The 26618-nt window shown below is 41.0% G+C and overlaps 2 protein-coding genes across 2 annotated transcripts; both read left to right on the top strand.

Annotated features, from left to right (window-relative positions):
• Positions 1-2896: 2896 nt before the first annotated feature.
• LOC306978857 (glucagon receptor-like) lies at positions 2897-10294 on the top strand. Its single transcript, XM_079577545.1, has 14 exons — positions 2897-3095; positions 5815-5904; positions 6294-6396; positions 6475-6585; positions 7307-7428; positions 7873-7979; positions 8060-8216; positions 8638-8797; positions 8911-8971; positions 9054-9123; positions 9267-9358; positions 9436-9574; positions 9649-9690; positions 9900-10294. Exons 2-14 carry the CDS (start codon positions 5839-5841, stop codon positions 9969-9971), a joined length of 1302 nt encoding a protein of 433 aa, XP_079433671.1. The 5' UTR covers positions 2897-3095; positions 5815-5838; the 3' UTR covers positions 9972-10294.
• Positions 10295-12033: 1739 nt separating this feature from the next.
• wdr90 (WD repeat domain 90) lies at positions 12034-26523 on the top strand. Its single transcript, XM_079578071.1, has 43 exons — positions 12034-12304; positions 12387-12478; positions 12552-12728; positions 12942-13080; positions 13154-13324; positions 13428-13554; positions 13950-14017; positions 14163-14269; positions 14442-14675; positions 15237-15290; positions 15357-15425; positions 15503-15613; positions 15730-15875; positions 15949-16006; positions 16170-16288; positions 16794-16955; positions 17241-17371; positions 17455-17571; positions 17664-17899; positions 17979-18115; positions 18870-19000; positions 19172-19302; positions 19374-19535; positions 19669-19791; positions 20029-20162; positions 20254-20300; positions 20756-20842; positions 21000-21110; positions 21183-21262; positions 21327-21429; positions 21865-21986; positions 22174-22330; positions 22458-22648; positions 22880-23048; positions 23152-23275; positions 23560-23731; positions 24499-24621; positions 24703-24871; positions 25384-25514; positions 25614-25757; positions 25839-25955; positions 26028-26112; positions 26300-26523. The coding sequence occupies exons 1-43, from the start codon at positions 12292-12294 to the stop codon at positions 26467-26469; spliced, it is 5451 nt and encodes a 1816-aa protein (XP_079434197.1). The 5' UTR covers positions 12034-12291; the 3' UTR covers positions 26470-26523.
• Positions 26524-26618: the final 95 nt, after the last annotated feature.

Genomic DNA, 26618 nt, shown 5'->3' with positions numbered 1-26618 from the left:
TTTAAGTAACAAAAGTAATTGGTACTAGGAATTCCCAGTTGCCAGTACTAACATGTCTAGTAATCAGAACTTGTATCATCAAGTAATGAATACTGTGAAATCCCTCTTAATTATACTACTACTACTAATTATTTATCATGCACACATAACAATCTCTCTTTAAAAGTGTGAAAGATTAAGGAGATTGTTGTGGACTCAGTAGAGCATCCAGCATGCTCCTCAGTTTAAGGGTGCTCCAGGGACTGCACATTACAGGAAATCCATTCAGGTCTACAAACACTGCAAGGAACCGGCCGACTGCAGACCAGTCGCCTTGACCTCCCACCTGATAAAGACCATGGAGTGGCTCATCCTTACCCACCTCTAGTCTGTGGTGAGCTCCACCCTGGACCGTCGGAGTAGAGGACTCTGTCATCTACCTGCTCCAGCGGGCGTTAACGTGCCTTGAGACCGGCGGGAGTGCTGTGAGGTTTCTGAGGGTCGTGTTCTTTGACTTCTCCAGCGCTTTCAACACCATCAGGGCATCTCCCTGCATGGACCTGGATCCATTGATAGATCAACAAAGTCCTCTCATATCTTACATCACCAAGAACAAGAACATAGATCAGCTTATCAGTATTTCCAGCTCATAGTGAGAGCAGATGATTACCAGTGCTTTCCCGTCCATTCAGGACCTTGTAGACTATACTCTGCCCATTGCACCCGCAAAGCCCACAGTAACCGGCCGACTGAAAGATAACTTCATCCACCAGGTTCCCTTCCCTTCCCTTCCCTTCCCTTCCCTTCCCTTCCCTTCCCTTCCCTTCCCTTCCCTTCCCTTCCCTTCCCTTCCCTTCCCTTCCCTTCCCTTCCCTTCCCTTCCCTTCCCTTCCCTTCCCTTCCCTTCCCTTCCCTTCCCTTCCCTTCCCTTCCCTTCCCTTCCCTTCCCTTCCCTTCCCTTCCCTTCCCTTCCCTTCCCTTCCCTTCCCTTCCCTTCCCTTCCCTTCCCTTCCCTTCCCTTCCCTTCCCTTCCCTTCCCTTCCCTTCCCTTCCCTTCCCTTCCCTTCCCTTCCCTTCCCTTCCCTTCCCTTCCCTTCCCTTCCCTTCCCTTCCCTTCCCTTCCCTTCCCTTCCCTTCCCTTCCCTTCCCTTCCCTTCCCTTCCCTTCCCTTCCCTTCCCTTCCCTTCCCTTCCCTTCCCTTCCCTTCCCTTCCCTTCCCTTCCCTTCCCTTCCCTTCCCTTCCCTTCCCTTCCCTTCCCTTCCCTTCCCTTCCCTTCCCTTCCCTTCCCTTTGCCTTCAGGTGCAAAAACACAGCACCTCCCCAGTCCCCCACCACCATTATCATAACTGTTTCCTGAAGAGCACCTGTACATGTGGGCTGGCACCTTTGGGACCCTTAGCAGCTTTCACGTTTTCTTTTTGTCTTATTCCAAATATTGTTATCCTCAATGAACGGTAAAAAACCTACAGAAATATGTTTAGCTTGATTGATTTATTGATTGATAACTCAGCACTCAAATCCAGGCCTTGTTTGTTAAAATTATTTGCATCACAATAGCTATTGAATAATTCAGCCGAGGCAGCATTTTCCTCAGTACAGAGAAAAACAAAATCGTTCTCATGGCATTTCTTGCTACCTTGCATTTTCATGTGATTCCCTGACATTCAACTTGAAATCTGTATAACTTTTATTAATTCATACTTTCACATTTATGCCTATATATTTATGAACTTTATTATATAAGACATTACCCATGATCACAACCAGGCCTTAATTCAGATCTTCTTTTGATCCCACCATGCCTTCAATAAACCATAACTAAATGGCAATATTTAGAAGTAGTAGTAGTAGTAGTAGTAGTAGTAGTAGTAGTAGTAGTAGTAGTAGTAGTTGTAGTAGTAGTAGTAATAGAAAAATGTCTGCATAAGGTTTCAGTCGTGTAGGAATTGTCCATTCCCGTCAAAGGTTTTTGAGTCAACTGCAGAGGACAGATGATGATGCAAGAACTTTTATTTAGTATTGAAAAATGTCATTGCTCTACATTGGGGACCTTTTGAGTGGGATGGACAAAAATCGAAGATGTTTATATCAAAGCCTAAAGGTATATGGCCTCATTCTATGCTTTCCCCCCCAAACAGCATTTTTCTTAGACAGGTATATAGGCTAGACATTATGCTTTCACACAAGATGAGCTTGCAGTAGAGCCGTTGCTCCACCAGCCAAGGAATTCATTTTTGATAAGCCTATACCTCCAGGGATCATGTGCAAAGAGTGGATTAACTTTGCTTTAACAGTTTCCTGCAGTCGTCTGTAGCCTACATCCAAGCACCAGCAGAATATCTGAAATTTCCATCGCAACACCATTAGAGCATGAACGTATAAGCCTACTGTCCTAACCCTAACCCTACTGGCGGAGGGATCCAGCCATGGACGTGTGTGGCTGGAGAGCGAAAGGAGCTTTGAAGCTCCTTTTTGAAGCTTTCCACAAGACACTTATTTATTTTGCATGTAAAATAAGTTTGCCAGCATTGGTCTACCAGAGCACACGGCCAAAGAGTGTCCTTGACCATGGGAAATTAAAGAGGCGCCCCCTTGTGGCGTTATACCACAACGACATAGTAATTAATAACAGTGACAAGTGCCTGTTACAAGTTGTTGAACACAAATAGATGTAGGCCTGATAAAGAAGTGGATAACTGAATTACGCAAAAATACAAAACAGCCTTTAAATGCACGTGGGGAGCAAACAGACTATCCTAATAACCGATGTAAATAAGAGAAGTGTCCAACTAAGGTACATATTAAATAATATCCTCATTAAATTGGCGCAAAGAAGGACCGCCTCTGTCTCCATGGAAATGATAACCTACACATTTCCGTGTATCTGAACTTGTCATTTCTGAAGCAGACTCATGCGAGTCGGACCACAGACGCGTGGGGGCTTGTTTCTGCTTTTGGATTTGCAGTTTTCCAACTCATTCCTTGAAGGTTTTAGTGGCTATTAGAAATCGTAATTCCTGCCAATACACATGTTTTCCGTGCCTTTGTAGTCAATATAAAGTGACTGTGAGGACAAATTGTTTTCAGAAGCAGTCAGGAGCAACAGCGTCCACAGGTGAGTACCCGATACATTTTGATATTATTTTACCATAAATGAAGAATATAGGCCTTGTTGACCTCATGGATGACTGATGACAATCATTTTGAAGACGTTGTAAACTTGGCATTTTTATATCGCATGCGTAGATTGTTTGTGCTCTGCTTGCCATTTGACTGTTGTTTTGAGTGTTGATTTATGGAGATTATTTTATGAACTGTTATTTAAAAAAAAATCTCAGAGAATAATGGTTTTACGATGATGTGTAGCCTAATCCTGGCCAGCCATATTAACTTCTTTCTCTTTATATTTGAAGAAAGTAGTAGACATGGTAATCCACTGCAGAATAAACAGAGGAGAATATGCTGGCTGTGTGCCCAACTCGCTCGCGCTCTTTGAATGTTCACAAATAAATTTCCGATAAGTGATGTAGCCTATTTATTTATTTATTTATTTATTTATTTATTTATTTATTGTTATTTATTTATTTATTTATTGTTATTTATTTATTTATTTATTGTTATTTATTTATTTATTTATTTATTTATTTGTTTTTATTTCTTTGTTTTTATTTCTTTGTTTTTATTTATTTATTTAGTTATTTAGTTATTTGTTTGTTTGTTTGTTTGTTTGTTTGTGTGTGTGTTTGTTTGTTTTGGCTATTTGTTTATTTTCCATCCATCCATCCATCCATCCATTTTCTTCCGCTTTATCCGGGGCTGGGTCGCGGGGGAAGCAGTCTCAGCAGAGATGCCCAAACTTCCCGGTCCACACACACCTCCTCCAGCTGTTCTGGGGGGACCCCGAGGCGACACCAGGCCAGCTCGGAGACATAGTCCCACCACCGTGTCCTGGGTCTTCCACGAGGCCTTGTCCCACTAGGACATGCCTGGAACACCTCCCGCGGGAGGCGACCAGGAGGCATCCGAAACAGATGCCCGAGCCACCTCAGCTGGCTCCTTTCGACGTGAAGGAGCAGCGACTCTACTCCGAGCTCCTCCCGGGTAACTGAGCTCCTCACCCGATCTCGGAGGGTGCGCCCAGCCACCCTGCGAAGGAAACTCATTTCGGCCGCTTGTATTCGCGATCTTGTCCTTTCGGTCATGACCCAAATCTCATGACCATAGGTGAGGGTGGGAACGTAGATCGATCGGTAAATCGAGAGCTTTGCCTCGACTCAGCTCCCTCTTCACCACGACAGACCGATACAGCGACCGCATCACTGACGCCGCACCGATCCGTCTATCGATCTCACGCTCCATCCGTCCCTCACTCGTGAACAAGACCCCGAGATACTTGAACTCCTCCACTTGAGGCAAGGACTCCCCACCGACCTGAAGAGGGGAAGCCACCTTTTTCCGGTGGAGAACCATGGCCTCGGATTTGGAGGTGCTGATCCTCATCCCGGCCGCTACACACTCGGCTGCAAACCGCCCCAGAGCGCGCTGAAGGTCCTGGTTCGTTGAAGCCATCAGAACAACATCGTCCGCAAACAGCAGAGATGAGATCCTGAGGCTCCCAAACCGGACACCCTCCGGCCCCTGGCTTTTCATTAAAACAATTCATAGGTTTTTGGTATAGGTTATTTATTTACATTGACTTTCTAGTGGATTACTGTGGACCTTGCGCAGCAAATTTGAGAATTCCTTCTTGTTTGATTGAAACTAACTTTAGTTTAGTTTTCTTTGTAACTAATTCAGTTCCAGGTTTTTCTGAAGCTCTTCATAAGAAGGTGTAGTTTCTTCAGTTGCCCCTCTTTTGTAAATCTTAGGGAGCACCTGACCTTTCAAGATCAAATCAGGACTAAACCGGGTCAATTAAGGGCCTAAAATAGTCTACACCCACTTTGGACTAAATTGTGTTTGTCTAAAATAGAAGTAAACCTTGTCTAAACCTGAAAAAAGCTCATCCCACCATTTTGAATTTTTTAAAGCTGGTTTGGTTGGTTTTGCACCACCCTATTCATGCTGCCCATGAGAATTTTCCACCATCTCATGGAGAGCATATTATACATTTTAAGTTATCTGTAGAATTTAAGTCTTATTAAATGTCTGTATGTTGTGTGGCTAACTTCTGCTGCCAATCAACATCCATAGTATGTGGCAATTCTTCCTTATCGTTCGCCCTCAACTCGTACAGGCTTTCTCTCTTCCCTTTATTTTGCCAGAAGCTATAAGCAAAATGCCATCCATCAAGTGTATAGGCTGTAGGCCTGATTTAAATTAGTGTTTGACTGCAAGTCTCCAGAGACAGAGCCCTGTAGATTAGGCTAGGACCTGAAATGCTCCTCAAGGTGGCTGCTTGGATTATTGACATACTATCATTTTATGTGATATTGGTATAATTGGGAAAACTCTGGGCTATACATTTACAAACGCACACATAAAACATTTTTGTCAAATCCTAAGGAAATAAGCCATGGGTGTTAAATAACCGATGTGCTCGACTGATCAGAATCAGAAAAAAGGCAAGATATCTTTGAAAAGCTCTACATAATGTTCTGTGTGGGAAATTATAAGGATTGATAGGGTACGTCTCTCTAATGTGAAACCTTTTGGAGGACTGTTATTGTTGTTCTTTGAAAGATAGTCTACTTGCAATTACGCAGTTACACCCAAACAAATTTGATACAGTGGCATCACCCAATAATTTCAGCTTTATAACTGAGTGTATTGAAGTTCTTAGACCTAACTGAAGCGTAATCAGGAGGGAAATACTGTATATTCATCTTTTGCAGGAGGAAGATTTGAACACGTGTTGGATGATGATGGAGATTACTCAGGATATAACAGCCTATCTCTGTGTGCTGTTCCTACAGCTTTCAAAGGTCAGTCAACTTAGCTATTGAACAGGAAAAACATACAGTAAGATAACGTGGGGGGGGGGGGGGGGGGGGGGAAACATTTTTGGAAAGGCAGACGATTGCAGTAATTCTGGTTTGAGAACATTGATCCTGATCCACCCAGTGATGTCCACAGAAACAAACATTCATCCTCAACAAAAATGTTCCCTTTTTATGCTACCTTTATGGCCAAGTGCCGTGCTCAAATTGTTATAATATAGCTTTTTATTTTCATCTTATCTCAAGATGCTGTCCACTTTTTTGTTGCCATTAAGTACTCTATGCTGGCGGTCTTACATTATCCGAAAATGTATTTGAATTGATGTTGAATCGACTGTTGTGTGTTTTTGTAAACCTTCCTTTATTCTCTCCAGTTTGAAATAGCCAATGGTAAAGTCCTGGAGGCGACGTACCAGAAGTGGCTCCAGTATAAAGATGACTGTGTCAAAATGATCGAGAGCGAAGAGGTTGCTCAAGGTACATTTCTTGAATGTCATATGGGAGACTGTGACGATATCATGAATGGTGTGCATTACATCTGTTTGTTTTGTCAAGGGGGCTTATTCTGCAACAGGACGTTTGATGGGTATGCCTGCTGGCCAGACACACCCTCTGATACCATGGTCAACATCTCCTGTCCATTCTACCTTCCTTGGTTTAACAAAGGTACTGCAGGACACAAATTGTACCGCATATGGATCATAAGCCTGCAGAATATTGGATCTCTAATCAGTTTTTCAGTATTCATAGCCTCAGTCTGTTTCGATTGTTTTCCGATCAATTTCAGCATCATGACATTTCTAGAGACTCCCCGAGCCTATTCCAAGTTGGAATCAGATTGTAACTTGATCTCATACCCTTTTTCATTTGACTTTATGCAACTTTAATATGGTGTTTTTCAGCAGCGTATTACTAAAGGCAAAGAGAGATTGTTTTGGGAGGAGTTTTTACCAAAGGTTTAAAGGTGTGAGCAAAAAAATGATTGTTGTTTTAATGAATTCGAGACATCGATATAATAATGTGCATACAGAATTTAATTAACTTCAACCTGTAGTCATATTTTGTTCCATCTATTGTGAAGTGCTGTCTGTCACTACTTTTCTTTCCCCTGCCTTTGGATAGAGAAATAAGTGTATTAATCTGAATTTATTTATTTATGACCTTCTGTTTGTTCGTACACCTCTTTCCTTTTGCTACCCACTACAGTGGGTTGAAGTTTTGTGTTTCCTACTATAAAGTTGTCTTCTTATTTGCCTTCTGGTGCAGGTACTGAAGCTGTATTTCTAATGTTTGTATGGCCTCCGTGCCTTTTCTCATTAGGAGCCTTGTCTATTTATAGTTTCTATCTTGTGGTCTGATCCAAGTAAATGTCTTTGCCCCCCTGCAGTGTCCCAAGGAGTTGTGCGTCGGCGCTGTGACTCTAATAGCTTCTGGGAGAGAGATGACAATGGAGTTGTGTGGAGAGACAAGAGCCAGTGTGAGGAGGAAATAGAGGTTACTGCTCAAGAGGTAGGGTCCCTAACATGACCTGCCGCTGACAAATCTCCTTTTCTCCTTTCTCACTACCTGCAGCCAGTATATCAACACATGACCACACTCATGCACAGTTCTTGATTTATAGAGACGCAGGGCCCAATCTTGTGTTTCTAAGCGCTGACTGTAGTGTAACTTTATGTGACTTTTTGTGTACACTGTGAGATCTTGCAGATCCAGACCTAGCATCGTAAGTAGGCAGGACAGTCTGTCCTGGCCCATGGCCATTTTTGTTCTAAAACAAAAAACTTACTCTATCTCATTGCACAGATTTACTTGCTATGCTTCTTTTGCGTCATTAACAGACATATAGGTTTCTTTGTTATTACCACATTTTGTATTTAGATTTTTGTTCAGGACGAACTACTTTATTTATTTTTTACTTTACTTTGCCAAACTATCTTTTCTTTTCTTTTACAGTTGTGGGTCAATCAACTCATGCTGAACTTCAGGAAGGTGTACACAATTGGACATTCATTATCGCTTTTCACGCTTACCTTGGCACTTATTATCCTTTTAAGCTTTAGGTAACAGACCGACTGTGCATATTGCAGTTTATGCTGTATTTGTAATTGGGTTACAAAGTAAAGGTTATGATTTTTGACAGAAAACTGCACTGCACAAGGAACTATATCCACGCCAACCTTTTCATGTCCTTCATCCTGAGAGGTGTGTCTATCATAGTCAAAGACAAGATGGTGGAGAGACACTGGGGACGAGAAATTGTGAAGCAGTCAGACGTTAGTGAAATGTTGAGCCATCGGGTAAGTAGTCTTTAGTGTTGCCAGGAAGAAAATAACGCATCATGTGAATTAGACTGAATAACTCCAAGAGCCAGATGGTAGAAACAGATGGTAGTAACATGGTAGTTCGAGTGTGCGACTCTTTTTATCCTTACAAAATAACTTTTTCTAACTTTTATGGCAAATACAGTATAACATAGAAAAATAAATGATAAATGATACTGGACAGTGCTTTGGTTTACATCCTTATTTGGAGTCAGCTCTGTTTTTTGGTGTTTTTTGATATCTTATTGTCCTCGTGTTAGAGCAATGTCAGCAATCATGGCTCATTTACCACGGGGGCGGATCCTTTCCTGATTTCATGGCAGAATTGATGGCTGACAAACATAATTATTCTGCATATTCGACACCTCCTGAACATGATTCTCTCTATTTCTCATAGGCTGCTATCGGCTGCAGGATTGCCCAGGTCATGATGCAGTACTGCGTGTTAGCCAATTACCACTGGTTCTTTGGAGAGGCTCTATACTTATATTCAGTGCTCATCACCTCAGTATTTAGTGATAATAACAAATATTACCACTACATCTGTTTGGGATGGGGTAAGTCCAAACCCTGCCATTTCCTTTTACAATGTTCTTTTCAGCTTTTGCTATTTCCTGTACAGGTCATAATCGAGAATGCAATGTACTGAGTTCAATTCTTTTTTTTTCAGGAACCCCGCTGCTGTTTGTGATTCCTTGGAGTGTGATGAAGCTATTAAAAGAAAACAAAGAGTAATTTACATAATATTAGATCGTACACGGACTGCAGGGACCAACATTGTAAAATCAAAAATAACATGCTGTTTTCCAATAGGTGTTGGGCATTTAATGATAACATGAACTATTGGTGGATAATTCGATTTCCTATTCTTTTTGCTTCACTGGTAAGCTGATATGTTCGCGCCTATACTCTCTAAGGGCTGCTTTTACAATTTCACTTTGACTAGTCTTCATTCATGGCCTCCTTAAAAGTTTTTTTCGTTGTAATTATTTCTTTATCAACCTCTACCGTTTTGTTTCCCAACAGATTAACTTCATCATTTTTCTGAAAGTCATCAAAGTCATTTTTTCAAAGCTCAGAGCCAGCAGTCAAAGAGGCTATCCTTGTTATAAGCTGAGGTGGGTCAAAATGAAGTGGTCTTGTTTCCCTCTTTTTAGAGATGGTAAATTATGTTTTTTCATATTTGTCCTGTCAGGCTGGCCAAGGCAACGCTCACCCTGATCCCTCTGTTTGGTATCCATGAACTGATATTCATCTTTGCCACCGATGAGCAGACAACAGGAGTGCTGCGCTACATTAAGCTCTTCTTTACACTTTTTCTCAATTCATTTCAGGTAAACTCAAATAATGCCATAATTGATCCATACAAAACATATTGCAAGTAATTTCCTCTCTTGTTTCTTCATAGGGATTCATTGTGGCTGTGTTGTACTGTTATGCTAATAAAGAGGTTTGTATCTTTCATTAAATTACTCACTGCAGTAGAAATAAATTGATAATTACAAGATTTGATATAAAAAAAAATACATTTGAAATTTTCAATTTGCCCCTTAACCAGTTATAGTTTGAGCACTGTGGCTTAGTTTGTGTGGCAAGGCATAAAATGGTCACAAGATAAGCAGCCAAGAAATCTGAAAGTGACTTCTCCCCGTCGCACAGGTACAAGCAGAGTTGAAGAGAAAGCTACAGAGTTGGAGAGCAGAGGCTCCAGTGGTGTGCTGTCGACAGTGACTAGCAGTGGCTGACTCTCGAGTAGAAACATTTTCTATTGCCACGGTGCCTGAAGGCAACAGGTTCTCACTGCCTGAAAGGTCACCAACTCCAGACAGTTTACAGTCATTAAGGTGTCAGAGTCAGCCACTCACCCCACAACTACACACTTCTCTGCAAAATTGTGCATCAGGCTCAGTGAAAACTGACAGTATAGATCACAATGCTGAACTTCAGACTAACATAGAGCAACCGGTGGCTATGCAGGTAGCCTTTCTCATACACCTCCGGGACCCTGTGGAGGAACTGCCTCATATTGTAAATTCAGATGTAGGGTGAATACATGGAGCCATTTCATTGTAACGTACTATGTGTATTCAAGTTTATAATTATGTTGTCAATAAGCTACTGTGCCAATTGTTCCAATGATGTGAATATGTGTTCAAGTAAGCTAATTTTATACATTAAAGACACATTTTAATGAAAATATCCTGATCAAAGGTTGTCATTTATTTCATAAATTAAAGGCCTGACCACATGAAAATAAGATGGAACAAGGGCTATAATTTATTGGTATTAGAACTGCCAGTCAATGTCAATGGCCAAAGAATAGAATAGAAGCTTGTCGACCATGCACAATGATGGCCTTTGGCTTGCTCACACATTCATTCAAGTACATTTGCCCAGCAAATATAATAAATATATAATACATTGAAGTTCATTATAAAATCAGTTCATTTTATAATGAAGGGCACAAAGGAATTCATGTACACATATTTCTTGGCACAAGGAAGTCTGTATCTCTGCCGTATTGAAAGAAGCTCGAAGTGGTGGGACAGTGGCTGGCTATTGGCATCTATGATCTTAGGACTGTGATGATGCACTCAGAGATGAAGAGAAGACGAAGAGATGAAAATCAAAGATTTACTCATGTCTCAAGACAGAATTTGGTGAAACACACTATACACACTCCTTTTGCTACATTGTACCTGACAAATTTTGTACAATACCATGTGCTACGTAACAATCTGTGATAACTTGTACCTATGTGGTACATAATGTGTTTGGAGGCACATAATGTAACAAGACCAAAGACCCTTATCCTAAGCGTTACTACTAATAGACAATATTTCATTGCATGTACCACATATGTAAAAGTTATTACAGATTGTAACATAGCGTGTTACATTGTACTAAATTTGGTCGGTACAATGTATAAAGGGTAGTTTAAAACAAAGTGTTACCACACAGACTGTAGTACATATCGGCTCAGAACAAATAACAACATGGATGAAAAAGTTTGGGTCAACCTCACAGCAAGAAGGTCCTGGGTTTGATAACTCGAAAATGTAGGCCTTTCTGTGTGGAGTTTGCATGTTCTCTCCATGCATGAATCTGGGTGCTCCAGGTTCCCACATCAACCCAAAACTGCTATGCATAGTGCATGACGGTTAATCCTCCAGCCAGGTGATTCTCACCATGAGACCTCTAAATCTGGAGATCAGGGATATTTGGGTGCTGCTCTGCAGCTGTCCACATCTCTACAGGATGCCCCAGTGGCATATGGGTCAAAAAGGGCAACTAATCCTAATGTATTCAACTTAAAATGATTTTTTCTGTGTAAGTTCTCAGGTGCACATGAGTTGTCTATCCTAGATGAGTTATCAAATAATTTTCTTAATTTGGCCTATATTATCAAATAATAGCTTTTTAACTGTCATTTTTATTGCCATGGGCAGTCAAGATGTTCACAAATTAGAAATTTTCTTTGATAGACTTGTGCAATCTGAAACAAAGATTAGCATGTTTCAAAAATAAAGAGAAATCAAATCTATGAAAATGTTCACTGTGTTATGTTTTGTCGTACCATTGATGTTGCAAGTACTTTACCTAAGTACTTTTAATTTTACTTGAGTAATTATTTGGGTCACCGCTTTTTACTTGGACCAACCTGAGTGAATCATTTTCAAGTAACATCACACATATTTTTGGCTTTGTCAGATATATCTGGTAGGAACTCCATTACCCAGCAACCCTTGCGAAAGAGCCACCCACCCAAACTACGAGCGTCAGTGCTGTCGTGACAACGGCGGTGGCTGAAGCGGGAAGAGGGATTTGTATTGTTGTGAATGGGATTGGTCTTGTCAAAGTGCCATTTATGGTTGTTTGGGGGTAGTTGAAGTCAGGATATCATTCTTCATATATCTACCATGAATCAGTGTGATGGAAGCGCGATAATGTCTTATTACATGCGCAATGCATGCTAGCTAACAGTAGTACAGCAGCGCTATCACCTCTGAAGTCTGGGACATCAACAGGTGGATATTCCCATCCACTCACAATGGCGTCCAAAGGTAAGGTTTCCTTATAAACATTGATTTGACAATAAATGAAAAACGCTGGTTATTGAGATCTTCCTCATGTTTTGCTTTGCAGGTTGGCAGCATCCTTATGTCAACATTTTTAAACATTTTAAAGTTGAAGAGTGGAAGAAAGCTACGAAAGAGGGTGAAGTCACCACATCCATGGTAGAAATCAGCTGTTTTAAGTGTGTTTCAAATGTATTTAAGATGTATATTGATTTATTTTCTTTCATCTCAGGATAAAACTCTGAGATGCCCAGTCTTCAGGATCAAGGGTCCTATTCCTGCTAACAGCTACATCCTTTTACCCAAAAGCAGTAGCCAGAGTCTGGGGTTAACTGGAAAATACTTATACTTGCTTTTTCGACCTACCCCATCGAAGTATTTTGTGGTTCACATAGATGTTGCTGCAGAGGTATCTACCTTCCTTTGGTTGCCTTTATTAGAAGTAGTGCATTGAAAAGTTGCAAGATAAACTTTTGCTGGCTGAAAAGAAGAAAAAAAATATTGTAAAGCATCTATGCACAGATATAAGGGCAGACCTTCTTTTTTCTTTATTTAAATTAGCTTGAAGGTGTATCATTCATTGTGTTGCACATCATTTGAACGTGAATATTCTTTCCTGTAGGAGGGCCAGGTTGTGCGGATTACATTTTCAAACATGTTCAAAGAGTTCAAGTCAACGGCTACGTGGCTTCAGTTTCCGTTCCTCTGTGGAGCAGCCAAGGATTCTGTATATGAAAACACCGCTAAAGCCGCCAGACATGGTAATACTAAAAACGTACTCCATAACAACAAATGCTGGGTGAATGATTTTGAATCTATTTCTTGTTCTTTGAGGCTTGATCGGTCCTGCGCCGTCCACAGTGCGTTGGACTTGTCTCATGCTGGACCTGCAATCCATACTTTCTATATATCTCAGCCGCTGCTACAGTCACCTCAAGGCCATTAAACTTTGTGCAAACATGGCAGTGAAAAACACATTCACCAGTGACCTTCTATTTAATGCCGGTGAGAGTCTGTTTTCATTTCCTTTGATTTCATGTGTTTTGCATCATGTCTAATATATTTGAATTGTGCTGTAATGAATCTTGACTGATGTGTGTGTCTAAAGGTGTGTCTTTCAGTGAAGCCAGGCTCATGGGGTTATCGTCCTCTCGGGGCACAGGTCCTGTTCCCAGGGATATGGCATTTCCTGTAGCCAGAGGAAGTTCCTGGCATGACCTTTATGACTACATAAGGTACCTTTGGGAATATCACTCATCAATGTAATTCTGCTATGTTGTAGGCTTGTATGCACATACATACAGTAATTGTACTGTACTTACACTGTTGCAATGCTATGACATCACGTGCATGCCCTCTTAACACAAAAGGCCCCCACAATTAATTTCCAGTTTAACTACATAGAAAATATATTATCCATTTGATCTTGCGACCCCCTGCTATATACTGCTATGTACTATGCATGCACTTTAGAATAAATTGAGTTGCCGTGTGAATGAAATGCACGGTATGAATAAGTACGCCTTGCCTTGCCATCTGCTCTTTAGAGTCTGACATCACATGAATGCAACCTTTTTTGTCTCCATCCATGTAAGTACTGTCTTTTGAATTTTCTTTGGGAAAAACACAGGTTTCCGTCAGAAGGAACCAAGCTACCCTTTGACTCTATTCAAACACACCATCAAACCCCAGAGCCTAGTGAGTAACTGTTGGATACAGAATGGCTATAATAAGCACTAGTACTTTCTCAAATCTGGCACTTTCACTTATCTTTGTGTAGCTGTAATGGGGAGTCCCATTAAAACAGTGTTTGGCAATTATTCTCTTTTTTGTGCCATTGCAGGTATGATCTCAAGCCCTGCCATAGGAGAAAGACCTCGTTGTGTTTCCGTCAGCAAACCAGTTCAGGATCGTGGTTCTCTCATCCAACAGATAACCACCCCCAAACCAGTAAGAGAAAAACGTAGCCCTTAAGGGCCATGAAAATGTTTATTCTCTGAAAACAAGAACCTTCTTTTGTTCGAATGTCGTTTAGATTCTCTACTTTTATTTTCCCCACGAGCTCTTTCTGTTTGATGATGTTTAGCTATCGATATTTTATCAATTTGATTTTACTCCCCAGCAACCCAGAAGTCAACCTCTCTTGGTCACAGACATTCCCGAGCTCGGTGTGCTGTCCTCTCATCAGGAGGAGAGCTGTCTCCCTCACAGAGATCATCCACATGAAGACGATGTCGTTCACCCAGAATCACACCTCGTCAGGTCAAATTCAAGCGCTCACACTGGAGACGGCATCCACATGTTTGTGCACTCGGGTGACAGCCCCAGAAACCACAGTGAGGGGAGTGACGAGGAGGTAAAGCATTCATTTGATACGATTTCACCAAATAATGGACTATAGTTCATTGTTGTCATGACTTTGTCTGTTTTTTACTTTGACTGTCATGCGTCTTCGATTTGACCAGAATCCTGGGTTTTTGTGTCCGGTAAGTGCATGTCAATGATAAGCACAGCTGTTGCCAAGCATAACATGACGATGATATGTCAGCAGCATGTCCAGCAGCTCCCACTGGTCATGTGTCTGCACAAGGCCAACTGCTGCCACCGTTGTTACCTGGAAACCTGGAGAAATGGCTGTAGTAGAGAGATAACTAAACAATGATTAGACTATACGTAAGAAAAAACACACACAACTATGAAACTACAGAGTATTAAGCAAAGACTCAAAGATTGGGGTAAAATGTGTGTGTCTTGATGACTGATTGACATGCTCAGTCTGAAAAAGATAAAATTGATTTAAATCTATCTGAAAGACAAAGATGATAAAGACTTGTTTTGACCACCGTGTTGACCTGCTTGTCGAGTACAAAAGTTGAGATGAGTTTTTGATTATTTTTTTTTCTGATTTTTGTTTCAGATATCTACAATTAACCATCCCCTACCAAAAGAAAGCAAAAAGCAACAAACTGAGGTAACTAAAAAGGAGGTTCAATTAAAACGGTCATTAATAAACCCAACTGTTTTTATTTGTTATTAGAAGCTGCTTCCTGACCCCATTCTCCAACTCAATTGTATCATCGGTTTTGGAGGTGCAACAAACAAACATGTACGACTGTTTTAGTGTATCAACAGAATGACAAAGAGAGTTTTTGTCATTTGAAATGACTGTCCTTTGATCTTCAGGCACTTTGGACCAAATCTGGTGATGAAGTGGTGTATCCGTGCCATGCTGTCATTGTGTCTATGAATATAAATTCTAAAAAGCAGAGGTTCTTCATAGGTCACACCGACAAGGTTCATAAGAGCATACTCCAGTATTGCCTTGTGCTTCTTTGACAAGGCCGTTTGATCTTTTTCAATAGTTCCAATATTGTATTTCAGAAAATGTTCAATCCTCTCTTGCTTTGTAGGTGTCTGCTCTCGATTTCAATGCCAGCACTACTCTTCTTGCCTCAGCCCAAAGTGGACAGCACAGTGTCATTCACGTATGGGATTACCAAACAGGAAACTGCCTCGCTACAATAAGGAATCACGCTCATTCGTTGTCCTCCCTCAGGTATTCAGTTAAACAGACTTCGACCATAAGCTCTGAATAGTTCATTTTCTAATTGCTCCTGACTTCTTTGTAGCTTCTCATGCAGTGGCGGCATTCTGTGCGGGGTTGGCAAAGACCGTCATTGCAAAACCGTGAGTCATAATTCAATTCAAGACAAGAATTAAAAGATTGTTTCTTACGGCCCATTGATCCTGATAGATTCAGTCGGCGCTGTAGAGTCTTGTAAACCTAACTAGTTCATAATGCAAAGGAGCGGACTCTGTTTTTCCTATTAATCTGTTTAACCCCCTGTAGCTGGTGGTGGTGTGGAGCGCTCTGAACGTGCACAAGGACAGGATTATGAAAGTCTTGGCCAAAGCACACACCGACGTGGACATTCAGGCAATCAAGGTGGCCTTCTTCGATGAAACACGGTACTTGTGCATGATAATTTAATCAATGGCCTTTTTTCTATCATAATTTCAGCAGGGCTTTTTTTCTTTGTAATGTAACAAGGCAGGTTGATAATTCACGAAATATTGTATCTAAAACAACACTATTTGTGCTTTGATTTTGACTTGATTTAACAATACTGGTAGGTAAAAACTTAATAGGTTGATATTTTTATATACACGCTTCACCCAACTATTATGCTCTCATTATACACCGTTATGTAGTGTTATTAGAAGCTGGTCATAATTTATAAGTGAATACGTCTCGAATGCCACATTAGCATAAAGAGAAGAAAATGGCACCTTTGGCAATTACCAGTGACAGTGAGGCAGCTGCGCCCCATGTCAAGGGTCCCCTGTAGAGTCCCTTGGCTTCAAAGGGTAGAAAGACTCCTGCAGCAAGTAGAATTACTCCCTATGCCAATCTTGACTATTGTTTTTTTTTTTTTTCTGTTTTTTCTGTTTTTGTCCTGGGGTTTGATTTAAGAATGGTGTCGTGCGGCCGTGACAATGTGCGTCTTTGGCGAATTCGCAACGGCACTCTGCGCTCTTGTCCTGTCAATCTGGGTGAATACCATTCTCAGGACTTCACAGATGTGGCCTTTGAAGAGGGACTCTCCTCCCACCAGCAAATTGATGATCGAACCCTGTGAGTGAATTACTTAAAGCGTGATACTTCAAGCAAAAACAGGGGGAAAAATGTAATTCAGGCATTTATATTTGTAACACTTGCTGTAGGCGACAGATGCATTGTCTGGCTGGTTTTCTTTCATTTATTGTTTTCAACATACACCTTGTCCTTCCTCAGACATGATGAAGAGCATGTGAAATAAAAGTTGTGCTTGCAGTGTCAACCCTGAGCTTATAAATGTGATGCTGAAACAAAAAAGTACCAGTTGTTGATTTATCTTTCATACCTTTTCCCTGGTCTCAGATACGCCAGCAGTCGGAGTGGCTACATATTTGAGATTGACTACAATAGAGTTGTCATTAAAAACGTGCGAAAATTACTACCTGCACAGACGCAGCATGGAGACCACCGAGAAAAGTGGACCTTCAAAACAGGTGGCTGAGAGCCTGTTGCTTCCATTATCTGAGCTAAAGCATCAGGACTAACGTGTGTGTGTGTGTGTGTGTGTGTGTGACAGGGCCAGGTATAGCCATTAACAGCATTAGTGTGTCCACATCGTTTTGTGCCACGGGTTCAGAAGATGGCTTCCTGCGGCTCTGGCCCCTTGACTTTTCCTCCGTGTTCCTGGAAGCTGGTAAGCAGTGCTGGAAAATAAACTGTAGCTATACTTAAGTCCAGGGGATTGATGTTTGCAATTACCTTTCTGTACGTCTTCGCCTTTTTCAGAGCACGAGGGCCCTGTTAGCTTAGTGTCTGTGTCTTCAGATAGCCACCAGGTTTTGGCAGCTACCTCCAGTGGGATCCTGGGATACTTGGATGTGCGCAGTCGAGATTACAACACGCTAATGAGGTCGCACACGGGCTCCGTTTTAGGCTTCAGTCTGGATGGTGTTCGCAGACATCTGACGTCCGCCTCTTCTGACGGCACCGTGCGCATCTGGAATATGGACTCACTGCACCAGGTAGACCATGGCAGCATTCAAACATTCACTCAGGCAGAATACTCAAGCAGCTTTTTCATTTTGTTCATTCCATGTTTAGCTGTACGATTTTGTGTCTGAGGACTGCCCTTGTTCTGTGGCCTTTCATCCGACCAAGCAGACTTTCTCCTGTGGCTTCAGCTCCGGCGTCATCCGAGTCTTTGACATTACCGACGCAAAGCTCCTCGCTGAACACATGTATGGGTGGAGCTTTTGTGAATGATTACCACATTACTGTACACTATTGATTACATTAAAGGGATATTTCAGGATTTTTGACATAAGGCCTCATTTCCTAGTTATCCAGAGTGTTTTTGATTTCTGGAGATATAAGTATTTTTTTTAATTCTTGCAGTTCTTATATTTGAAGAGTTTAGTGGTGCTAGGCTAGTGCTAGGCTAGTGCATGTCTATAGTAACTAGTAGCCTGCATTAAAAACAGCCTGACCCAAGCACAGTGCACCTGAGGCAAATCACTTATAACACCAGACTACCCATATAAATGTCTGTGTTGACTGAATAATCTTTGAAATATAACCATTTTGCATTTAAAATAACTTATATTTGAGTAGTATTAGCTTCCTGGTTGTAAGCTACGCAGCGGCGGAGTGATCTGCTCGGTTACCGGATCTACAGTAGTTTGTTTACCCGTGGCCGGCATTACTACACGTGGACTTCACAAAGGAGTTTTCTACAAATCAGATACGGCAACGTTTGGAGGACTACCCCATGATTTTGAAGAGGTTTTCAATGCAGGCTACTAGTTACCATAGACATGCGCTAGCCTAGCACTAGCCTAGCACCACTAAACTCTTCAAATATAAGGACTGCATAAATTAAAAATATATATATCTCCAGAAGTCGACAACAACACACTTGATAACTAGGAAATGAGGCCCTATGTCAAAAATCCTGAAATATCCCCTTGAATTAAATGGTTTCTTCTTACGTAGGCATTTTAAAGGTGAAGTCATTGGACTGGTTTTCTCTCCAAGTGGTGAGTTCATGTACAGCGCCAGTTCTGAGGGCTCTCTGGCACAGTACGACGCTGCTGATGAAGACCACTCTGTTATTAGGGTTGTGTGTAAGTATGCGCAGAATTAGAGGAGATTTACTGCAGGATTGTGAATACATTGACAATAGATGAATATCATATTTTTTAATTAAAGTTTACCTTTAATGGCCACAAAAGAAGTTAATGGAATTGAGGTTCATTCATGCAGTCAACTCAAGAGAGGACATTTGTGCCCACTAGGTAACGTGGTCGCTCCTGGCTCTGAGCGCTCTCCCGATGCGTTGACTGTGAGCCGGGACAGCCGATGCTTGGCTTTTATCGGACCCTCGGAGTACATCGTAACTATTGCGGATGCACGGACCTTAGAGGAGGTATTTTGTATTCAAACAGCTGTCCATTTTACCACACACCACTCTCTTATCAGACCTCTGTCCTTCTGTAGTTGCTTCATATCGATGTGAGCATTTTGGATGTGAACAGCACTCGGTTAGACTCGGCACTGAAGGTCTGCTTTGCTTCAGCCTCCACTCAGCAATTGCTGGTCTCCACGTCGGCTAACAAGATCCTCTGGGTTAGCGCTAAAACAGGCCGCGTGCTTCGAGAGGTATGCACTTTACCTGCCATGCTTAACGCAAATCAAAGCTCTTATAGCCTTAGGAGGTGAATGATTTGATCCACAGGAGCTGGCTTACTGAAATAATATAACGATTTTTTCCTTTGTTTCTTTCTACATATAGGTGTTGAAGGTGCATAAGCAGCAATGTTCGTCTCTCGCTGTTAGTGAGAACAATAGGTTTCTTCTCACTGCAGGAAGTAACTCTCTGAAAGTGTGGGATTATAATGTGCAGCTGAAATCACAGGTACAATACTTACTGCTAACTTTTTTGCTCCCACGTATAAACGTGTTTCTCACAGTACATTTTTTCTCAGAGAAAACACATCAGTCCAAAAACTGTATGATATTAAGTGTAGCTCTCTCCCAAGGCACTTCTAGCAGTTGTTTAGAACCACAACTAAAAACTACTCACATATTCTTAAACAAATCATCAATCTTTCTAACGTGTTCAGTTCTCACTCCCCTCTTCAAATAATTTCAGATGTTCATTGGCCACAGTCAGCCTATTTGCCAGGTGGGCTTCACCCCAGACCAGCGCAGTGTTATTTCTGTTGGAGATGCCATTTTCATCTGGAACTTCCTGGCCCAACTCAGTGATGCTTCACATGATAATCGGTACTTGCTTTGGCGTAGTATTACATTACATTTTACACAGTCGTTTCATTGTCTCTTCAGCAGACTGTCACTGTGTGCTCTACTTTCCCAGTTCACCTCTCAGATTGGGCAGTGGCTACACAACCTCAGATCTACCAGGTAATGCAGGGTTTACAGGGGCATTCAAATACATTAAAAGTCAAGTGTATTGTCTCCAAAGCGTGGCCTTAAATGTTTTTAAAAAGCATTAAATTCCAAACTGACATTAAATCTAAATTTTTTGGAAAATGACATGCCTCAACAATTTTTACAAGTTTATCGAAAATACAAAATGACGGTGTAAAACATGTTCAGCTGCAGTTTTGGCTGAAATTTACCACATTTTGCTCACATCTTTCCCATTTTGTCCAATTTGCTTTAATATGACAATTTCCCCTCTTTCCTCTGCTTGATGAAATGTTTGCAAATCTTAAGAAATTAAATATGCCCTAATTTTTTGTATGAGCTAATGTAGTATTTGGTCATTAAAATGACTGACTGCTGCTGCCTGTATGAACCATGCAATGAAAAGAGCACTTAACTTGAATGTTTATGTGTAATCTTTAAAACAGCAGATGCACATGGAGGTCGGCTGTCCAGCAGCATGCCTCGACAAACAGCACCTCTGCCTTCGTCGCCTCCTCTGCAACTGGATCACGGTGGTATGAATGACTTAAAATCTTACCTGTTCACATTATTCTTCAGTCCCTTGCCGTGATTTAAACATGTACATTTGTGTCTTAAATGTCTTAAATGTATTCCATATCTTTAGAAATACAGTCAGCTGTCATGTTTTTCTCACTTCTCTCCCACCTCCAGATATGGATTCTCAGAAAAACAGTCCAAACATAATCACTCAGACAAAGCCATCCTTTCTTAAAGTCACAGAACTAACAGATGTCTCTCCTCTCACCTGTTATTTTAGCAGTGGTGGGTATCATGGATTACTATGAATATTTGGGAAATTGTTGTTGTTTCTCACACCACATGTTTTTTGTATAGGAGAAATGAAAAGTCACTCAGTGCGTCCAGATTGTTACCGGCACTTTATCCAGCGTTTTAAGGACTCTGTGTTCGCTCAGGTAAAGAGCTGCAATGAAAATGAGTTGAGGGTATTTTAATTTGATTATTCTGCTTATTCTCCAGAATGCTGTTGTGCCACAATCAGGAGAAGAGGTTTTGAAGTTGAAAGCAGTGATTGGTTACAATGGAAATGGGCGGGGCAACATGGCATGGAGCTCTGACCAAGGCTAGAAAATGTTTTATTATTTTTCACCACACTAGTTGAATGTTCTTTGGATCCGGCCCTTTCAGAAAAGCCCGTTGGCTGCCTAAAATCAATGTGACCTGTATTGAATTTTCATGGTTTTTATTCCTGGATTTTTATTTGTTTCTTGATCCTTCAATCAAGCGAGGTCAAACACGATGGTGAACTTGTAATGAGCTTTGATCAATGTAACTAATAATAATAAGGGTTAAAAAATTAAACTAAATTATCATCAGGGTTCTGACATATCCTTGGATCTAAGGTTTTTCAATCAGGACTTCAGTCGGACCAAACCAACCAAGCCTTAGTCTAAACCAGGACAATAAATCCTCAATCTTACATTCCACTGTATGAGAGGCTCGCTGTGAGACGGTATAAACACAGAAATCATGAGACATCTTTCTATTTTCTCTCTAGGATTATTCGTCTACTCTTCCGGCTGTATCGTTGTGATTGAATACCTTCACACAGGGACACAGAAACATCTTCTGGGACACAGCGAGGAGATTTCTTGTCTTGCTGTAACAAGTGACGCACAGGTATTTTTCTTTCAAGGCTTTTTGGTCCTGAGATGGATTATTTAGGCTTTTTCAGTGGTTCAGAATGGTGTTTTAGTTTCCTTTGCTGTAAAATATTAATTGCATACTTTTAGACAACTATTACAGCTCAATGTCAAAACTAAGCTCACTCATATGTTAGGAGTTATACCGACTGTCTCCTTCACAGACTGTAGTGTCTGGAGCGGGTGGGACAGACGGAATAGGAAGCCACATCTGTATTTGGGATGTCCCGAGTGGAACATGTCGCAAAACCATCTCCCATCACAAAGGAGCTGTTCAGTGTCTCACGTTCTCCAGGGACGATCGTTTTTTCCTCTCTGTTGGTTAGTCAAACTGGGTTGGATCTCTCAAACTCATTCAGCTTTCAATGCACATTTATTAGACCTTGGACATTTCTGTTGAGGCGATACCTAACTTGGATTTTTTGTCTGGCTTGCCCACTCCCCGTAGGTGACTTCAGTGACCCGGAGGTGGCGCTGTGGAGCAGCAGGTCCCTTCAGCTACTCTCCAGTGTTAAAGTGTCAGGACCTCTTCATGATGTCTCCTTCAGCCCATCGACTGCGAGCCAGCTGGCGTGTGTGGGGACTTTGGGAGTTTATTTTTGCCTCATCCATGAACACGCCACAGATGTGAAGCTCAAGGTAAGTGACCTCAAATTAAAGCAGTGAATGGAAGTCTTTGTATTTATATGAGTCTATAGCTTTATTTTGAAGATCGACAATAGTCCCACCTATCCAAAACCTGCTCTCGTTTATAAGTAAAATTCCTTTTAAATTTCCCCGAGAAATGAAATGAAAACCTATCTGCGATCATAATGCTTTATCCGATCAGTGTGGATGTCTTTTTCACTATTATCTTGTTTATCCCATTAGGTCCAGAGTGTCAAAACACCTGTGGAGGTTGGTGAGGTGGAGATGACCGCTCTGAGCTATCACATGGACTCATTGCTTTTCACGGCGACCAACAAGGGCCGCGTGTGTGTGTGGGACCTAAGCACACAACGTTGCTTCATGACATGGGAGGCTGATGAGGGAGAAATCGGTATAAAATATTCATGTGTCATGCAGGTTATGGAAGAACTATCATTATGATCATTATTTCTGAGCATTTGTGGTCTTTTATGTGATTTGACTACTAAATGTAGGAGTGCTGTGGTGTCAAGGGAACCATCTGTTGACAGGCAGCAACTCCCGCTGGCTGCGACGGTGGGAGGTCGGAGCTGTGTGTGGCTTAAAGCCCTTTGGAAAAATCTCAAATATGGAACATAGGTTTGTACCATATATTTATCGCGCTTCATTGGAATCATATTTGTCTTGCTCTTGGAACTGGCATCGTCAATAGACTGAAACTATGACTCTGCTGCAGTGTGCCTGTTCTCACAGTACATTAGCGTTTAGAACTTTGAACGTCTATGTACTTTTACATCATGTACCACACATGCAGTTATGTTGTCCCTCATGACACCTTGTACTTAAATGGTTCCTTTTTAAGCTAAATGAGATCATGTACAGCGTTTGAGCCTTTAAACATTCCTTTCTTCTTGCCTCTATAGTGAAACTGCTGTGATGATGGACAAGGAGATCATGTTAGATGGGGCCATAGTCAGCAGTGCATTTGATAAAGCAATGGACATGGGGATCGTTGGCACCACAGCTGGGACTCTGTGGTATATCAACTGGTCAGAAAACAGTAGTATTCGCCTTGTCAGTGGACACAAGGCTAAGGTACTTGTGCAATATAAAGTACAATTATATTACTTTAAAGACTTACTGTGTAGGGCTGGGCGATTTGGACCAAAACTCATATTCCGATATATTTTGGTTGAATAAAGATATACAATATATATCCCAATATTTTTTCCGCAAAGTGAGAGCTGTGAAATGAACTGTTAAGTCAAAGTCAAAGCCAAATAGTTTTTGAATGAATAGTATTATTGAAAACTCACTATAAAATATAAACATAAACACTATATAAAAATGGTCCGTAAGGTGCACATGTAAATAAAAATAGCCTACAAAATAAATAAGGACAGCATTCATATATAAACAGATAACAAAATAAAGTGCCCAGTTTAAGAATTGTTTTTTTAACTGAATAGCTTATCTGAATTTGGAATATTCCGATATACATGATATGGTCTAATTCCGTATCTCATTTAAAAATATATCGATATATCGCCCAGCCAGCCCTAATACTGTGTAACATTTCACCAAATTAATATAATACAATACAACTACTACTATTTTATGAATGTTTGTTCAAAATCCCAAAAATATTTAACACTGTGAGTGTCTTTCTGATTATCTGGAGAAGTTTGTTTATGTGCTATGACTTTATAGTTAACACATTAGCAGGAAGCCTTTTCACTGGGGCATTAAATAGAAATTCCATGTAATGACAAAGTTATCATATAATAATTTGATTTAGATATAATGTTGAAATGCAATGTAAATGTTTATTTTGACACACTGTGTCTTTTGTTTCTCTCAAGGTGAACGATGTGGCGTTTAGCTCTGATGAGAGTCATTTTGCCACCTGCAGTGAAGACGGCAGTGTGAGAGTGTGGTCCGCGCACTGTAATGAGCTGCTTGTTCAGTTCCAGGTGTTAAACCAGGTAAGACCCTACAGTACGGGCAGTATGCTGTATGTGCTCTATTGATCATTACCCTTCGGTTCTTTTTGTGTCACGTTTCAGGCTTGTGGCTGTGTCTGTTGGAGCCCATCTTTACATAAGGACAGTTTATGTGTGGCTGCAGGATACGGTGATGGCACAATCAGGGTTTTCCGACTGGCCCTATCTGAAATGGAGATAAAACTCCATCCGCATAATGTGGAGGTTACTGCCATCCAGTACTCTGCCAAAGGTCAGAATTTAAACCTATAAAAGCTACATTAGACATCGAACCCTTACACCCATCGTATATACTCAACAACAGTGGTTCTCAACCTGTGGGGGGCTTTGTCTGGTCAGAGTCATAGGATGTTATTTACACAAATGAATGGGTAAAAATAATCACATCTGGCTTAGAAAGGTGCATAAAACACTCAGTTTCTGTTTATCTGTTGTATTTAAATGCTTATTGGCCATAATTGTATGTGTTGATGCATTTGTTGGAGCTGTGTTTTGAGACTGAGGGGCTCCACCCTGTCGCCAGCATGTGCAGGGGGACATCAAGGGAAACAGGTTGAGAACCACTGCTCTACAATACAGTCTGCTCTGTCTTCTTTAATGTTTATGTATGTTTTCTCATTTTCAACACTCAAATTGCCTCTAAACGGCTTTGATGCTAGAAGTAGTTGCATATAAACAGGAAATATCAGTTGAAATCCAAACCGTCTCATGTAAAAATATGCATGCACATACTTCTTTGCACAGGTCACGTGATCCTTTCAGCTGGAAAAAATGGTTTTGTTATAGTCAGCAGCCCCGAAAGTGGCATCACCCTGCGTGTCATTAGGGACCACAAAGGGGCCAGCATTACCACCATTCAAAGTATAAGTAAACAGGTTTGTGGATAAATTCATACAATTAATGAGAAAGTCCTAAAAAGCAATGGGCTGATAAATATATTGTAGTTTCTTAAGTTGGTTTGATCTTTATTGAAGGGTCGAGAGTTTGGACTGGAGGGGAACGAGTTGTGGCTGGCTGCGAGTGCCGATAGACGCGTCAGTGTCTGGGTCTCTGATTGGATGAAGGATAAATGTGAGCTGTTAGACTGGCTGACATTTCCTGCGCCAGCTTTTAATGGGGTGTGTGTAGTTTCTGCTGTAGATTAAAGTTTTTAATGTTATTGAGTTTGTCATTAATAATTTGTGTTTTATACATGGTAGGCTGGCAGTCCACCGCCGAGCCTGGCTGCCTTTTGTCCATCTGACCCCAGTCTCGTGGTTTACACCGGTTATGGGGCTGAGAAAGAGTTGTCTTTTTATAGTCTCACTACAAAACAGGTTCACTATTTTTGATTTGCAACGTTTCAAAATATTTCATCTATATTTATTCACCATGCTCTTCTGCTGTAGATGATAAAAAAGATTGCCATACCCCATTGGGCCACATGTTTCAGCCTTTCATCCAAGAGCCATCTTATTGCTGTGGGATCAAAAGGTAAAGCTTTTACATCTCATTTATTTCATTATACAGTTTACCCATAATAGAATGGCAGTAACTTATTGACCAAGATACTAATATATAAACGACGCACACATGTTGGCTAACTTTCCAAATCTCTTTTTACTGGAGAAGCGTATTACACAGTCCATAATGTTTAACATTTAATCTGTGCCTATTTTAGATCGTGTGGTGAAGCTGATTGGAGCGAACAGCGGCAGGTTCCAAGACTTTGTGCACTCTGACTCACTGCAGAAGTGTCATTTCTCCCCTACTGGGACACTGCTCTTTACTGTGGCGTTAAATGAGATCCTATTGTGGGAGGTGCAAGAAATCTCTGCACTCTGTATATAAAGCCTTAACCATGCTTAATTAGTCTGGTGCGGCATGTATGATTGTATATAACAATGTTTTTGTCTTAACATAATGGTTCCACTTTGTTAATTGAATAGTTTTACACATTTCTTAGCCTTTTTTAAATTAAAAATATTTGTAACATTTGT

The sequence above is a fragment of the Gobius niger genome (genome assembly GCF_951799975.1).
Source record: "Gobius niger genome assembly, chromosome: 19".
NCBI lineage: Eukaryota > Metazoa > Chordata > Actinopteri > Gobiiformes > Gobiidae > Gobius > Gobius niger.
This window is presented reverse-complemented; position numbering and strand designations above follow the sequence as displayed.

What these genes read in the sequence shown, in the direction of transcription:
- LOC306978857 (XM_079577545.1), top strand. Translation starts at nt 5,839, where the DNA reads ATGATGATGGAGATTACTCAGGATATAACAGCCTATCTCTGTGTGCTG. An exon ending in ATTATCCTTTTAAGCTTTAG is followed by an intron (nt 7,980 to 8,059) that starts GTAACAGACCGA and finishes GATTTTTGACAG; the next exon opens with AAAACTGCACTGCACAAGGA. An exon ending in CTACATCTGTTTGGGATGGG is followed by an intron (nt 8,798 to 8,910) that starts GTAAGTCCAAAC and finishes TTTTTTTTTCAG; the next exon opens with GAACCCCGCTGCTGTTTGTG.
- wdr90 (XM_079578071.1), top strand. An exon ending in TCATAGGTCACACCGACAAG is followed by an intron (nt 15,614 to 15,729) that starts GTTCATAAGAGC and finishes CTTGCTTTGTAG; the next exon opens with GTGTCTGCTCTCGATTTCAA. An exon ending in ATGTGCAGCTGAAATCACAG is followed by an intron (nt 19,792 to 20,028) that starts GTACAATACTTA and finishes AAATAATTTCAG; the next exon opens with ATGTTCATTGGCCACAGTCA.